This window comes from Salvelinus fontinalis, chromosome 9, assembly GCF_029448725.1.
Source record: "Salvelinus fontinalis isolate EN_2023a chromosome 9, ASM2944872v1, whole genome shotgun sequence".
In the NCBI taxonomy this organism is placed as follows: domain Eukaryota; kingdom Metazoa; phylum Chordata; class Actinopteri; order Salmoniformes; family Salmonidae; genus Salvelinus; species Salvelinus fontinalis.
The window spans coordinates 30,374,773-30,391,848 of NC_074673.1; the positions used below are offsets into that span (position 1 = coordinate 30,374,773).

Sequence of the window (17,076 nt, forward strand, 5' to 3'; positions counted from 1 at the left end):
TCTGAAAAGTTCGTTTTTTTTTTTTTATTACCTGGATTTCTGCATAAATTGGTCATGAAATTTGATCTGATCTTCATCTAAGTCACAACAATAGACAAACACAGTCTGCTAAAACTAGTAACACACAAACAATTATGCGTTTTCATGTCTTTATTGAACACACCGTGTAAACATTCACAGTGCAGGGTGGGAAAAGTATGTGTACCCTTGGATTTAATAACTGCTTGACCCTCCTTTGGCAGCAATAACCTCAAACAAATGTTTTCTGTAGTTGCGGATCAGTCCTGCACAACAGTTAGGAGGAGTTTTGGACCATTCCTCTTTACAAAACGGTTTCAGTTCAGCAATATTCTTGGGATGTCTGGTTTGAACTGCTCTCTTGAGGTCATGCCACAGTATCTCAATCGGGCTGAGGTCAGGACTCTGACTGGGCCACTACAGAAGGCATATTTTCTTCTGTTGAAGCCATTCTGTTGTTGATTTACTTCTGTGTTTTGGGTCATTGTCCTGTTGCATCACCCAACTTCTGTTGAGCTTCAATTGGCGGACAGATAGCCTTACATTCTCCCTCAAAATGTCTTGATAAACTTGGGAATTCATTTTTCTATTGATGATAGTAAGCTGTCCAGGCCCTGAGGCAGCAAAACAGCCCCAAACCATGATGCTCCCTCCACCATACTTTACAGTTGGGATGAGGTTTTGATGCTGTTGTGCTGTGGATTTTTTTCTCCACACATAGTGTTGTGTGTTCCTTCCAAACAACTCAACTTTAGTTTCATCTGTCCACAGATTATTTTGGAACATACAGGTGCTCTTTTGCAAACTTCAGACGTGCAGTGTTTTTTTTGGACAACAGTGGCTTCTTCTGTGGTGTCCTTCCTGATCACCATTCTTGTTTAGTGTTTTATGTATCGTAGACTCGTCAACAGAGATGTTAGCATGTTCTAGAGATTTCTGTAAGTCTTTAGCTGACACTCTAGGATTCTTCTTAACCTCAGTGAGCATTCTGCTCTGAGCTCTTGCAGTCATCTTTTTTTTGTGTTAATTAATATAAACATTTATTTTTTAATTATTTTGGATTTTTACATTTGTAAAAAAATATATATATAATTTACCCCTCCACCACTCCCCCTCTTCAGAGGACAAATATTGTATTTTTTTTTACTGCTCTTTTGATACATATACATACATTTTATATTTACATTTTACATACACATTTTACATACATGGTACTTTTATATATAACAACAATACATTACCAAACAAACTCTTTAATCCCAACCCTCAGCCACTCTAAGTCCATCCCACCTATCACCATTGACCACCCTTGTTTGGTTTCCATGTGCCATATATTTTTCAATTGTGCTCTGATGTTTTACAAAATGTTTGAATCTTTCTTATCGTATATTATCCACAGATTGTGAGCTAAAGATGAAAACCTTTCATATGAGTATTATTATATTATTTATTGACTGGCTATGGCTTTCCAAATCGCCCAACACTGCTATTTGTAAGGTTCATTTTAAGTGCAAGTGCATTTTGAACCATTCCTGAACCTGTGACCAGAAACAAGCTACATAGGTGCAATACCAGAATAAGTGATCTATTGATTCTGTCTCTTTGCAACAAAATCTACAGAGCTGAGATTGTTGTATGCCCCATACATACAGTCGTGGCCAAAAGTTTTGAGAATGACACAAATATACATTTTTACAAAGTCTGCTGCCTCAGTTTGTATGATGGCAATTTGAATATACTCCAGAATGTTATGAAGAGTGATCAGATGAATTGCAATTAATTGCAAAGTACCTCTTTGCCATGCAAATGAACTGAATCCCCCCAAAAACATTTCCACTGCATTTCTGCAGAAGGCTTCAGGGCGCCCAAGAAAGTTCAGCAAGTGCCAGGACCGTCTCCTAAAGTTGATTCAGCTGCGGGATCGGGGCACCACCAGTACAGAGTTTGCTCAGGAATGGCAGCAGGAAAGTGTGAGTGCATCTGCACGCACAGTGAGGCAAATACTTTTGGAGGATGGCCTGGTGTCAAGAAGGGCAGCAAAGGAGTCACTTCTCCAGGAAAAACATCAGGGACAGACTGTTATTCTGCAAAGGTACAGGGATTGGACTGCTGAGGACTGGGGTAAAGTCATTTTCTCTGATGAATCCCCTTTCTGATTGTTTGGGGCATCCTTGAAGAAAGCTTGTCCGGAGAGGACCAGGTGAGCGCTAACATCAGTCCTGTGTTATGCCAACAGTAAAGCATCCTGAGACCATTCATGTGTGGGTGGGGTTGCTTCTCAGCCAAGGGAGTGGGCTCACTCACAATTTTGCCTAAGAACACAGCCATGAATAAAGAATGGTACCAACACATCCTCTGAGAGCAACTTCTCCCAACCATCCAAGAACAGTTTGGTGACGAACAATGCCTTTTCCAGCATGATGGAGCACCTTGCCATAAGGCAAAGTGATAACTAAGTGGCTCGGGGAACAAAACATCGATATTTTGGGTCCATGGCCAGGAAACTCCCCAGACCTTAATCCCATTGAGAACTTGTGGTCACTCCTCAAGAGGCGGGTGGACAAACAAAAACTCACAAATTCCGACAAACTCCAAGCATTGATTATGCAAGAATGGGCTGCCATCAGTCAGGATGTGGGCCGGAAGTTAATTTGACAGCATGCCAGGGCAGATTGCAGAGGTCTTGAAAAAGAAGGGTCAACACTGCAAATATTGACTCTTTGCATCAACTTAATGTAATTGTCAATAAAAGCCTTTGACACTTATGAAATGCTTGTAATTATACTTCAGTATTCCATAGTAACATCTGACAAAAATATCTAAAGACACTGACGCAGCAAACTTTGTGGAAATTAATATTTGTGTCATTCTCAAAACTTTTGGCCACGGCTGTATATATAGCATTCTGTTGGTGGCAAGAATTTTAAATAATCATTTAACTTGAAAAACTCTTAAGTGTTGAATCAAGTGTAGTTTTTTGTATCAGTTCATAAACCATGTGCCATGAAATTGGTACATCGAAAATCTCCCATTGATTTTGCAACCTGTATGGCTCAGCTGTCAACATCTTTGTCCTCAGATGAAACTGGTATATTTTTCTTTTTATGCCAGTTCCTTTCAGTCAATTTGTATCTTTAATATATGGCAGACATACAAGTTCCCTACCTTCTCCCTTTTCCACTTGCCTCCTGCATTGGATTAAATAGATATTCCCATATATTTTCGATAACTGCATATGTAACTCCTCCATTTCTATTCAAAATATCATTAATAAATATAACACCATTTTTAAACATTTTTTTCATAAAGAATGCTTTTTTATTTATCAATATCTTTGAGTTCAACCATAACATTTGTTGAAGTATTATCTTTCCTGGATGATAAAACTGGAATTGTAACCAGCTTTGTATGGCTTGTTTAAGAAAGGGTGATACTTTAAACAAAATTTCATTTTCAATTCATCAGAAATTAGAGGTAGTAATCTGTATGAAGGCAAAAAAGAAATTTTTTAACAATGGGTGAGCTTTTCTTAATAATCTACTGGAGAACCATTTTGGGTTTAAGTATGACTTAGGTATGAGTGAAGCTTTTAGTGGGAGGTTTAAAGCTTTAATATTTAATCATTTTAGCCCCCCAAACTCATATTCATTATATAAATAGGCACGTTTAATTTTGTCTGCTTTAGCATTCCAAATAAAATTGTATCTTTTTTCCCCCCATTTTATGGGTAAACTACAAGGTAGTGTAAACACTATTTTTTAACGATCCAATAGGTAATATAATTTGTCATAATTAGGTTTTAATCCAGAGAGGCTAGAAAAGTGATCAAGATCTTCAATGAGACTGTGCAGGGATCAGTTTGCAGTCTTAAGAAAAAACTAGAGTCATCAGCATACATTGACACTTTTGTTTTTATCCCCTGGATTTCTAACCCCTTGATGTTCTTGTTGGATCTAATTTTAATAGCTAACATTTCAATGGCCATAATAAATAGAAATGGAGACAACGAACAGCCTTGTTTTACTCCTCTTAAAAGCTCAATACTTTCTGAGAAGTAACCATTGTTTACTATTTTACATCTGGGGTTGCTGTACATAACTATAACCCATTATATAAGAGATTCACCAAAATTAAAGTATTCCAGGCATTTATATATCACTTCTAATCATACTTTATCAAACGCCTTTTCAAAATTTGCTATGAAGACCAGACCTGGTATTTTCAATGTTTCACAATGTTAAATTGCTTCAAGTAATTGTCGTATATTATCTCCAATATATTGTCCAGTTAAAAAACCTGTCTGATCAAGATGAACAATATCTGGTGTTATCTTTTTTATTCTATAAGCTATGCATTTCGCCAGGACTTTCGCATCACAACATTGAAGTTTTAGAGACCTACAGTTTTTTAAATGGACTGGATCTTTTTACTTACCACCTGGGTCCTGTTTTAGTAGTAATGAAATCAGACCTTTTTTCACCTTTATTTAACCAGGCCAGTTGAGAACAAGTTGTCATTTACAACTGTGACCTGACCAAGATAAAGCAAAGCAGTGTGACAAAAACAACACAGAGTTACACATAAACAAATGTATAGTCAATTACACAATAGAGGAAAAAAAATGAAAAATCTATGTACAGTGTGTGCAAATGTAGAAGAGTAGGGAGGTAGGCAATAATCAATCAAATTTCAATCAAATTAATTTGTAAAACCCTTCTTACATCAGCTGATGTCAAAAAGTGCTGTACAGAATTAAATAGGCCATAGAGGCGAAATAATTACAATTTAGCATTAACACTGGAGTGATAGATGTGCAGATGATGATAAGCAAGTAGAGATACTGAGGTGCAAGAGGGTAAGTAATAATATGGGGATGAGGTAGTTGGGTGTGCTATTTACAGATTGGCTGTGTACAGGTACAGTGATCGTTAAGCTGCTCTGACAGCTGATGCTTAAAGTTAGAGAGGGATATATACGACTCCAACTTCAGTGATTTTTGCAATTCATTCCAGTCATTGGCCGCAAAGAACTGGAAGGAAAGGCAGCCAAAGTAGGAGTTGGCTTTGGGGATGACCAGTGAAATATACCTTCTGGAGCGCTTGCTACGGGTGGTTGTTGCAATGGTGACCAGTGAGCTGAGCTAAGGCGGGGCTTTACCTAGCAAAGACTTATAGATGACCTGGAGCCAGTGGGTTTGGCGACGAATATGTAGTGAGGGCTAGCCAACAAGAGCCTACAGGTCGCAGTGGTGGGTAGTATATGGGGCTTTGGTGACAAAACGGATGGCATTGTGATAGACTGCATCCAATTTATTGAGTAGGGTATTGGAGGCTATTTTGTAAATGACATCGCCGAAGTCGAGGATCGGTAGGATGGTCCGTTTTACGAGGATATGTTTGGCAGCATGAGTGAAGGATGCTTTGTTGCGAAATAGGAAGCCAATTCTAGATTTCACTTTGGATTGGAGATGTTTGATGTGAGTCAGGAAGGAGAGTTTACAGTCTAACCAGACACCTAGGTATTTGTAGTTGTCCACATATTCTAAGTCAGAACCGTCCAGAGTAGTGATGTTGGACGGGCAGGCAGGTGCAGGCAGCGATGTGGGGTTACATTAGTGGCGTTTGACAATTTTGGGGGATTCCTCATGTCTTACTCATTCGTACGAAGAAGTTTGGTACACATTGGATGTTGGGTACTATATTTTGGTCATAAGTCCCTAACCTTGTGTCATTGTGTTGCACAGCTTGTGCCCACAACTCCCGTGGGGCAGGGACAATGGGGCATTAGAAGCACAAAGAGAATCCCGCTCCATAGCAGAATCAGAGCAAGGGAGAAAGGCCCCACACAATCGCTTTGTCCATCAGCAGTAATTACACAAGAGAAAAACCTCTGGACGCCAACAATGGAGAGATGGACAGTGGTCAGCCATGTTAGAGAGACAGAGAGAGCGGGGATACAAAACGAAGGCATCTTCCTATGTTGCTTGTGTTATTCTTCTCTCCGCTTAAGAATAGTTCACCCTTTAGTCAGATACTTGTTAGGTCTGATGAGAAATATTAAGGGAATGTATGCAGACTACTGGTGCTGAGCGAATGTGTTGTTTACTGCTTGAAGAGTGACTGGTATCTGTCTCGTCCATGCTTGTCTCACAGTAGCAAATTCAACACCTCAGTTAGACTGTCAACAAGCCATACTGGGAGTCTATATTTGGCTTTTCTACCATGTCCCTCAGACTGTTGCAGTCTCGCTGTTTCTCCTCTCATTCAATCACAAACCCTGTCTCTCCATCTCTTTCTCTCTCTCCCCCTTCCCTCCAATAAACCCCTAACTGTGCTGTCGATTTCAGGCGTTAATCGCTCCAGGCAACACGCTGCTGCCAGCTGGGGCCCTCCAACTAGCGCTGTGTGTATGTGTATGTGACGACGCCCCCACCACACATACTCACACACACACTTTTCCTGCGCACACACACACACACTGCTGGGTTGTAAGGGAACAGAGACAGCTGCTCCTCACTATGGCTGAGGTAACAGTCTCCTGTACTGGGGTTCTCTTTCTATTGGCTAAACCAGAAGAGTGACGGCAGGGGAGAGAGGCAGCGGACGGGAGTGTTTGTGACTATGTGTTTACAAAATAACCTTAGCTCTGGACTATGATGCCATAAAGGTGCTACTCTCTCTTATTCCCCCCTCGGCTGTCCTCTCCTCCATTTCTCTCCTCTCATATCTCCCTTTCTCTCTCTCTTGACTGTTGAACTAACATTGTTGGCCTCTGGGTTGTACTTGAAGGACACACTATGGAGGTGAGATACTGTATTTTTGTTCATTTATCATTTGTAGGTGGTATGTACACAGAATGTGAATAATGTTGTTACACAGGGTGGAGCTTGGGGGAATTTAAGCAAGGTGTCAATTATAGCTTTGTTTTGTTCAAGTATTTGTCAGAATATATAATGACTGTCTGAATTTCCGTTACACTTTTAGTGCCAATGTCCTTGGATGTGTTGTTATAAAGATATTTTTATGCCTACATTGATTAATTAAGTAATATGGCCTGAGGAGGTATGATATATGGCCAATATACCATGGCTAAGGACTGTTCATTCGCACGACCCAATGTGGAGTGCCTGGACACAGCCCTTAGAACCCCCGAGGTGCCTTATTGCTATTATAAACTGGTTTCCAACGTAATTAGAGCAGTAAAAATAAATGTTTTGTCATACCCGTGGTATACGGTCTCATATACCACAGCTGTCAGCCAATCAGCATTCAGGGCTCAAACCACCCAGTTTATAATACATATTATATTACATGGCTATTACATATTAGTACAATTTTGGGCTTTTGTTTTAGAATTGTGTGATAACTATACCATTAAGTGCTGTGTATGTAATGTACAGTAGTTGCTGTGTTGTAGTGTAGCCTTGTCCAATTCTGTGTTTAACACAGGATATTTGTTTAACGGTCACTGGTTGTAAAGTTATATTGTTTTTAGTAATATGTATTTTGTTACAGGTGTTGCGTTCTATTTCCTTTCATTTCTGTTATTGAGACTTGATTATTTTGGATTTAACATCAGCACGACAGGCATTGGGATGAATTGGTCCAATAGACTTGGTGCTGACAAATACAACTATGTGCCTCATGAGTACTGTATGCACAGCAGATAGATGATGAGTGCCCCATTGCTATACACTGTTTGCTCCTTGCTTCTTACTCCATAGATACTGGGGTCTCTATGGATACTCTGTCATTTAGAGCCTGTCATCCTTCATGGGTCATGGTTATTGTGCCCTCCACATATCTGTACACATTATTTCATAAAAGGGCTCCATACTGTTGTGCTGTGGAGCTTTTAAGAGGGCAGGTTACCATGACGCACAGAAAAATGACATTCCCATGGCGACGGCTGCTTGGGGTCAAGAGCAGTGTTGAGACACATTCCAAGTAGGGACGCGCTGAGAGGAAGAGAGATGAATATAAAGGGAGAGAGACAGAGGAGGGGAGGAAAGAGGGAGATTGAATTAAGTTGTGTTGGGTTTGGTGTGTTCTCATAGATTTCTGTAATGAAATTTTAAACTGTGGCCACAATGGTAGAAAGAAACATAGATTTTCCTCTCTCACATACAGACACACCCTTGCACAGACACACACCAGTGGCGGTCGGTGCCATTTAAGATGATGGAGGACGATCATTTTTTTAATGAGCATTGTCTTATTTCTATTAAAGCATATTGGATGAATGTCATTCATATTCCATTCACCCAGATCAATGTGACATTGATAGGTTTAGGCTACTACATGATACTCAACATGTTCCCTATACCCATCATGATGTTGCTACAACCTAGCCTATGAATGAAAGTTTACAGCGTAGGTGCACAGGTTGAGAGAAAGAATTGAGTGATTAAGGTGATAGACAGTGACACATTCAATACTGCATTGCACACTCTTGCCTGGATCTAGTTGTTCTAGGCCCTAGAGTGTAATCATTAGTCCAACAGTGGCAAACTACAGTTTCTATTGGACAAATTCAGGTATGTTTATCCCTGTTTCGTTCCGTTTAAGAAATGTTTTTCAACAGAATCGGGGGAAGAATACACCCATGATCACACGCAAACACAATTCACTTTCATAGCAGCCGTGTACAAACAGCATGTACACTTTGCTCATTGTATATTCCTTCTCGCACCTACGTGCTCTCCTCCTCTCAACTTTTCCCTTCACTTGTGGACTTCAGTGTATAACACATCCTATGTCTGTGACCAGGCTAAAAAAGCTTTCCAAGCCAAACCTTCATATCACAACCGCTAACCGCTACACACAGCCTACATCGTTGTCACCAAATGAGCTAATGTCATAGTCAACGTAGCTACTAGAACTAACTCCTTAGTAAACTCGCTACAATCATGCAGTACAGTGTACGGTCGGCAAGCAGTTTAGCAGTTACACCGGCAGGCCCCGGTGGCAATACATTAATACAATCAAAAGCTTACCTTGACTTGGAAAAGTTCCAATGTTGGATAACCATAGCCAGCTAGGTAACATAGCATCCCTCTCTGTTTGTGCTGGGTGTTTGAATAGGCTAAACTAGCTAGCTGCATTCACTAGATAAGTAAGTGAAAGTGAAAAAATATAATACAACAAAATATAGCTAGCTCTCTCTCTCTCTCTCTCGCTTCTCTTTCTTTTTTGAATAAAAGTATTTGTTCAAAACTAGGCTAGCTAGCTGTAGCTTATGCTTTAGGGACTAGATTCATTCTCTGATCATTTGATTTGTTGGACAACATGTCAGTCCTCCAGAAGCTGTCATAATTACTGTGTAAGTCTATGGAAGGTGGTGAGAACCATGAGCCTCCTAGATTTTGTATTGAAGTCAATGTACCCAGAGGAGGACGGAAACTAGCTGTCCTCCGGCTACCCCATGGTGCTACCATACAGAGTGCTGTTAAGATTACTGTTGACCTTCGCGGCAAAACAGTGTGTTTTAATCAATTATTTGGTGACGTGAATTGATTTAGCATAGTTTTATCTAAAAGGTGTGTAAAGCCTTGTGTAAGCATCACTGTGTCCAGCTCTCTCTCAACTCATACCCATATTCACTCAAATTGCTAGCTACTGAAATATATTCAAATATGATATACAGTACTGCATACTTTTGAATAGTGTAACCCACCAGAGAAACCATTTCTACAGCCATAACATAGCTGGTATGTTTTCCCATTCAAATAATCAATGTTGACTGTCTCTGTACGTCTTTAGGTAATGCAGGTTGTGCGTGAGCAGATCACTAGGACTCTGTCCAGTAAGCCCACGTCTCTGGAGCTGTTTAAGAACAAGGTGAATGCTCTGAACTACAGTGAGATCCTCAAACTACGCCAGACAGAGCGGCTGCACCAGGAGGAGACCCTCGCGCCGCCTGTATTGTGAGTCCTTTAACTGTTTGGGCAGAATTTTTTTCTCTCTCTCAAGCTCTCACTCTCTCACTCTCTCACTCTCTCACTCACACACAACCCCCCCCCCCCCCCCCTTGTCAGCCTGTACTTCCCCCAAAGGCCTGTAGAGGGATCAGCCCCCGTAGTGTGTGTATACTTCAGCGTGTATCAAGATCAAATCAAATTGTATTTGTCACATGCACCGAATACAACAGGTGTAGACCTTACAGTGAAACGCTTACTTACAAGCCTTTAACCAACAATGCTTTAGATCGTTAGAGAAAAATAACTAATAAGTTAAAAATAGATAAGTAAAAAAGTAACAAATAATTAAACAGCAGCAGTAAAATAACAATAGCGAGGATATATACAAGGGGTACCGGTACAGAGTCAATGTGCGGGGGCACCGGTTAGTTGAGATAAATGAGGTAATATGTACATGTAGGTAGAGTTATTAAAGTGACTATGCATAGATAAGAAACAGAGAGTAGCAGCAGCGTAAAGGGGGGTGGCAATGATTAGATGTTCAGGAGTCTTATGGCTTGGAGGTAGAAGTTGTTAAGAAGCCTTTCGGACCTAGACTTGTCTATGACTAGGGTTGTCTTTGACAATTTTTAGGGCATTCCTCTGACACCGCCTGGTATAGAGGTCCTGGATGGCAGGAAGCTTGGCCCCAGTGATGTACTGTGCCGTACGCACTACCCTCTGTAGTGCCTTGCGGTCAGAGGCCGAGCAGTTGCCATACCAGGCAGTGATGCAACCAGTGAGGATGCTCTCGATGGTGCAGCTGTAGAACCTTTTGAGGATCTAAGGACCCATGCCACATCTTTTCAGTCTCCAGAGGGGAAATAGGCTTTGTTGTGCCCTCTTCACGACTGTCTTAGTGGGTTTGGACCATGATAGTTTGTTGGTGACGTGGACACCAAGGAACTCTCAACCTGCTCCACTACAGCCCTGTCGATAAGAATGGGGGTGTGCTCGGTCCTCCTTTTCCTGTAGTCCACAATCATCTCCTTTGTCTTGATCACATTGAGGGAGAGGTTGTTGTCCTGGCACCACACGACCAGCTCTCTGACTTCCACCATAAAGGCCAGGGTTGTACAATTAGAATTCAAAGAGGCCCAGTGACTAACATTTTCTCCCCCCAAAGGTCTAAACCATTAAAATGTCTAACGTGCGCTATGATTTGGGGACATATGTAGTTCTTCTATATGCATAGCTAATAAACAAAGTACTAAATTTCAATAACATTTCAACAATATTTATTGCACATTTTCAATGCAGACACATTAAATATGAGGTAAAATAAATATGCAGCCTAATCATAAATAAAAGTAGGCCTATCACAGATGTTCTCATTTCAAATTAAACAAGACTGCATCTTCACAATAAAATAACAAAAGTGCCTGTTTCTGAAAAAAGTGCTTTGATTTTTGATCAAATAAGGAACCACAGGTTTAATATGTATCTTTCCTACTCTCTCCCACTTCACTTCTCCATATCTCTTCTTTTGTGAGAGAAATGGGCTTTCGCTTGTCCTGCCAGTAATTTGAACCTTGGCTGGAATGGAGTCAGTGCCATTCTCATGCACATATGTTGGTGCTCATTGGTGAGTCTAGAATGGTACTTATTTTTTATGAGGTTCATAGTGGAGAAAGAAGACTCACAACTGTATGTGGAGCCAAACATGGTCAAGGTGTGTAGTGATACTTTGGTTAGACCAGGGAAAACAGTCTCAGACACAGTCTGCATCCAGAAAGTGTCATGATCAGTTAGTTGAAAGTGCTCTCTTAGTGCAACATTTGCTTGCAGATCAATCAGTTCCATCTGTAGAGATCCAGCATGTGCCCACTTGAAGGTCTTTGTCACCTCCTTTAAAAATCGCCTGACATCTATGATGAGGAATTGATTCTCAATTAGAAGGAGCTGCTGTCCAAGGCTGAAGCTGTCAAAGCGATTTCTGAAGTTTCCAATCAGCTGATCTATGAATTCAACATGAGGAGAAACATCTCTCTCACCCCGAATCTGTTCCTGCACTTTTGAGAAGTGTGCACAGTTTCCTTGAAGATCTTCCTTGAACACTTCCATTTTCCTCTGGAAGGACCAGACAGATGTCATCAAATGACAAACTGAATTGTTCTTGCCCTGTAGTTTCACGTTGAGCTCATTAAGGTGTGATGTGATGTCTACCAAAAAAGCACCAATATCCATTTTGCTCTTGTCTTGCAAAAATAGTGAAAACTATGTTGCCTTCTGACTCTTGAGCTGTACTAGGAAAGCTGTTATTTCCTTTCGAATGGACGTTCCAACACCCTGCCTTTACTGAGCCATCTTACATTGTTGTGCAGCAGTAGGTCATTTGCATTTGCCTCAACTTCTTTCAGGAATTCTCTCAGCAGGCGATGTTGATGACATGAGGATGCCCTGAGGAAGTTGAGGAGTTTCATCATTGTATTCATCACTTCAGCATACTCTTCTGACAGATTGGCGCACAGAACAGACTGATGAATGGAGTGGTAAGCTGTGAGATCAGGGTTGTCCTCTTTCAGCCGTGCCACAGCTCCTCTCTCTCATCCTGTCATAGCAGGGGCCCCGTCTGAGGTGATAGAGACCACTTGTTTTAGATCTATCCCCCTCTTTCTCAGCATCTCCTTTATGGCCATGTCTATGTCCTTTCCTCTTGTATGTGTGTTGAGTAGTGTTGTACCTAACAGGTCTTCACAGAATTCCTTCTTCTCTGTGTGGTAAAATATAACATACACTAGAAGCTGGGCATTATTACTCACATCAGCAGATTCATCAACAGCTAATGCTCTGCATGGTGCACTCCGAATAGCTTCATCAAGCTGCGTTAATACATCCTCTGTTAGTATTTCACTCTTTCTTGCTGTTGTTGTACGTGGCATTGGGATTTGCTTGATCTTTTCACACAGCTCGTCTTTTTGTTTACCATCAAGTAAAGTTTCAGCAACAGCAACAGCATTCATGCACTCCATCACCACTCCCCCGTCAGTAAAATGGCTTTTGGTGTTGACCCAAAATCCAAGCAATTTTTAGTGAACATTCGTTTGCACGTTGTTGGGCAGTGAATGCATGGAAGAGGACTCTGGTGGACCGATCATACTGGGCTTTGAGTTCATTTATTTTGCGTGCCCTCACCTCAGACTGCTGTGGATATGTTATCTCAAAAGATCTGTGATTTGTCTCGTAGTGGCGCTTCACTTTGACACGTTTTATTAGAGCCACGGTCTCTGAACATATCAGGCAGAGTGATTTGACACTCGCTGTGGGAAGGATAAATGCATATTTGTCTGTCCACTCCTCTTTGAAAGCTACATTTTCTGTATCAACTTTCCTGACTATTGAGCACGCCATTCTATAATTTCTCCATTCGCTTCTGCTTTTGCTTCTCTCGCTGTCTCTTTCTCTGACAACATCAGTCTCCTAACATGCATTGTAAACGTTCACTTTGATTGGCTGAGTTTCGTGAAGTGATTTAAATAACACACGTGATTGGACAACACACAGTAGTATGAGGCGCTGTCTGGGACCTTCCCAGCTGCGCTGAGCCAGCGCAGTATGTTAACATTGAAAAAAAGGGTTGCTTCATCAGTATTTAATTTAACAATTAATTATGAGAAATGTGTCGAGTTCCAGATATAACCTTCACTCGGTCCGGACCGAGGTCCGCCAATTGTGCACCTCTGCTATAAGCGGTCTCATCGTTGTCGGTGATCAGGCCTACCACTGTTGTGTCATCGGCAAGCTTGATGATGGTGTTGGAGTCGTGCCTGGCCATGTAGTCAATAGTGAACAGGGAGTACAGGAGGGGACTGAGCACGCACCCCTGAGGGGCCACCTGGTTGAGGATCAGCGTGGCAGATGTGTTGTTATCTACCCTTACCACCAGGGGTGCGGCCCGTCAGGAATCCAGGATCCAGTTGCAGAGGGAGGTGTATAGTCTCAGGGCCCTTAGCTTAGTGATGAGCTTTGAGGGCACTATGGTGTTGAACGCTGAGCTGTAGTCAATGAATAGCATTCTCACGTAGGTGTTCCTGTTGTCCAGGTGGGAAAGGGCAGTGTTGAGTGCAATAAAGATTGCATCATTTGTGGATCTGTTGGGGCGGTACGCAAATTGGAGTGGGTCTAGAGTTTCTGGGATAATGGTGTTGATGTGAGCCATGACCAGCCTTTCAAAGCACTTCATGGTTACAGACGTGAGTGCTACGGGTCAGTAGTCATTTAGGCAGGTTACCTTAGTGTTCTTGGGCACAGGGACTATGGTGGTCTACTTGAAACATGTTGGTATTACAGACTCAGTCAGGGACAGGTTGAAAATGTCAGTGAAGACACTTGCCAGTTGGTCCGCGCATGCTCGGAGTACACGTCCTGGTAATCCGTCTGGCCCTGCGGCCTTCTGAATGTTGACCTGTTTAAAGGGCTTACTCACATTGGCTACGAAGAGCGTGATCACACAGTTGTCCGGAACAGCTGGTGCTCTCATGCATGTTTCAGTGTTACGTGCCTCGAAGAAAAACAGCCCCAAAGCATGATGTTTCCACCCCCATGCTTCACAGTAGGTATGGTGTTCTTTGGATGCAACTCAGCATTCTTTGTCCTCCAAACTCGACGAGTTGAGTTTTTACCAAAAAGTTATATTTTGGTTTCATCTGACCATATGACATTCTCCCAATCTTCTTCTGGATCATCCAAATGCTCTCTAGCAAACTTCAGACGGGCCTGGACATGTACTGGCTTAAGCAGGGGGACACGTCTGGCACTGCAGGATTTGAGTCCCTGGCGGCGTAGTGTGTTACTGATGGTAGGCTTTGTTACTTTGGTCCCAGCTCTCTGCAGGTCATTCACTAGGTCCCCCCGTGTGGTTCTGGGATTTTTGCTCACCGTTCTTGTGATCATTTTGACCCCACGGGGTGAGATCTTGCGTGGAGCCCCAGATCGAGGGATATTATCAGTGGTCTTGTATGTCTTCCATTTCCTAATAATTGCTCCCACAGTTGATTTCTTCAAACCAAGCTGCTTACCTATTGCAGATTCAGTCTTCCCAGCCTGGTGCAGGTCTACAATTTTGTTTCTGGTGTCCTTTGACAGCTCTTTGGTCTTGGCCATAGTGGAGTTTGGAGTGTGACTGTTTGAGGTTGTGGACAGGTGTCTTTTATACTGATAACAAGTTCAAACAGGTGCCATTAATACAGGTAACGAGTGGAGGACAGAGGAGCCTCTTAAAGAAGGTCTGTGAGAGCCAGAAATCTTGCTTGTTTGTAGGTGACCAAATACTTATTTTCCACCATAATTTGCAAATAAATTCATTAAAAATCCTACAATGTGATTTTCTGGATTTGTTTTTCTCATTTTTTCTGTCATAGTTGAAGTACCTATGATGAACATTACAGGCCTCTCTCATCTTTTTAAGTGGGATAACTTGCACAATTGGTGGCTGACTAAATACTTTTTTGCCCAACTGAATATCTCCTCTGTCATTAGCAACTGTAATTTAATTTCTAGGGTAAATTAGTTTAAATTAAATAGACAGAACAGAACTACTGCAATGTTACTTTTGTACCTGCCGGCGGGGCAGGAGTAACACAGCCTTGGGACGGAAGTAACAGTTTGCGAGAAGTCTGTCTTATCTCCATGTTTCTGGTTTGTAATGCTCGTTACGTTCAACAAATGTACTATCAGCCATAATTTCATGTTTGTGTCGATTTGAATAATGAATTAACCATGCATCAACATCACAATGTTGTTCAACCACAATATTTTGCCTTACAATATTATTCAGACTAAAATGGATGACATAATAGCTGTATTAACCATAATTTTCTCGTTTCACTTTAATGGGAATGTAGTAGGATATGTTTCTCACCATTTTCATTGACTATTCATGCTTAGCCATAGTTCGGCGAAACATTGTAGGACTTGGCTGTTTTTTTTGCAGGGAGCTCGTCCTATGCATTAGGAACATACTGACTTCAGTACATCATTCTAGCTTCTGTCTTATCTGAGAAAATGAGTGCATTACTTTAGACCCGTAGTATTTTCATCCTGGCTCTCCCCTACTTGCAGTGTGTGTGACTCTTTCTTTGTCTCTGCCCCTGCAGAGAGCTGAAGGAGCGTCTGAAGCCTGAGCTGTTGGAGCTGATTCGCCAGCAGAGACTGAACCGCCTGTGTCAGGGAACCCTCTTCCGCAAGATCAGCAGTCGACGAAGACAGGGTGAGACTCCACGTACCTCTGTGAGGGGTGTATTAACTCGAAATGACACAAAGACAAGATTCCAGTTTAACAAAGTTTACTATACCGTATGAACACACTACAAGGTAGCCATTCCACTCAAGGCTAGGTTCATCAACAACCAGACTCCCTGTGCAGGCGCACTCTTGACTGGGTGATAGCCCCTTAATAACAGAAATATAGGGATACTTTAAACATGAACTTAACAGGGTGGACAGGCATTTACATTAGAAAGAGAGATAAAAGTAAAAGGGGAAGCTACCAGGAGAGCCCAACCCCCAGTGAAAAATAGGGAGACGAATTAAGGATGGTAGATGAAGAGAGATGCCCTTTCTTTAATCATGCTGATGATTTGTTATTATTGGTCATTTCAGATAAGTTGTGGTACTGTCGTTTGTCACCCAATCACAAAGTCCTGCACTTTGGCGATGTGGAGGAGGACACAGAAACACCCCCCATCGAGAGTCTCCAGGAGAAGAGTGAGTTATTAACAACAGCAACACTATGAGTGACTCTGTAACCTTCCATTGTAGCCTTGACACTCCTTTGACATCACCCTTTTGTCATTGGCTCTGTGTTCAAAACTGAAGTGTGCCTCTAAACATGCTCTTCCTATTTTCCTCTCTCAGTTCCTGTTGCAGATATCAAAGCACTGCTGACAGGGAAAGACTGCCCTCACATGAAGGAGAATAAGGGCAAACAGACCAAGGTTTGATGATAAGATATAAGGAATGGATATGTGTCTTCTGCTTTTATCCAACCCCCTCCCCCGATATATACACCTACACACACATGGTTGGAGAGGCTGGAGCAGAGGGCAGCGCCCAATGAGACATTTAGGGGGTTAAATTCCTTGCTCAATTGATCAGCAGGA

At 41.8% G+C, this 17,076-nt stretch overlaps 1 protein-coding gene across 5 annotated transcripts in view; it reads left to right on the plus strand.

Moving 5' to 3' along the window:
* LOC129862410 (engulfment and cell motility protein 3-like) overlaps nt 1-17,076 on the plus strand; it is a 52,784-nt gene that overhangs the window by 31,093 nt on the left and 4,615 nt on the right. For 3 of the 5 annotated variants that reach the window (XM_055934062.1, XM_055934064.1, XM_055934063.1), the window contains exons 16-19: nt 9,780-9,943; nt 16,072-16,184; nt 16,577-16,681; nt 16,832-16,911. In XM_055934062.1, coding sequence (XP_055790037.1) covers nt 9,780-9,943; nt 16,072-16,184; nt 16,577-16,681; nt 16,832-16,911 — 462 coding nt within the window. Of the gene's footprint in view, nt 1-6,466; nt 6,821-9,779; nt 9,944-16,071; nt 16,185-16,576; nt 16,682-16,831; nt 16,912-17,076 lie in introns of those variants that run through there. The other 2 variants (XM_055934065.1, XM_055934066.1) reach the window with 2 other exon arrangements.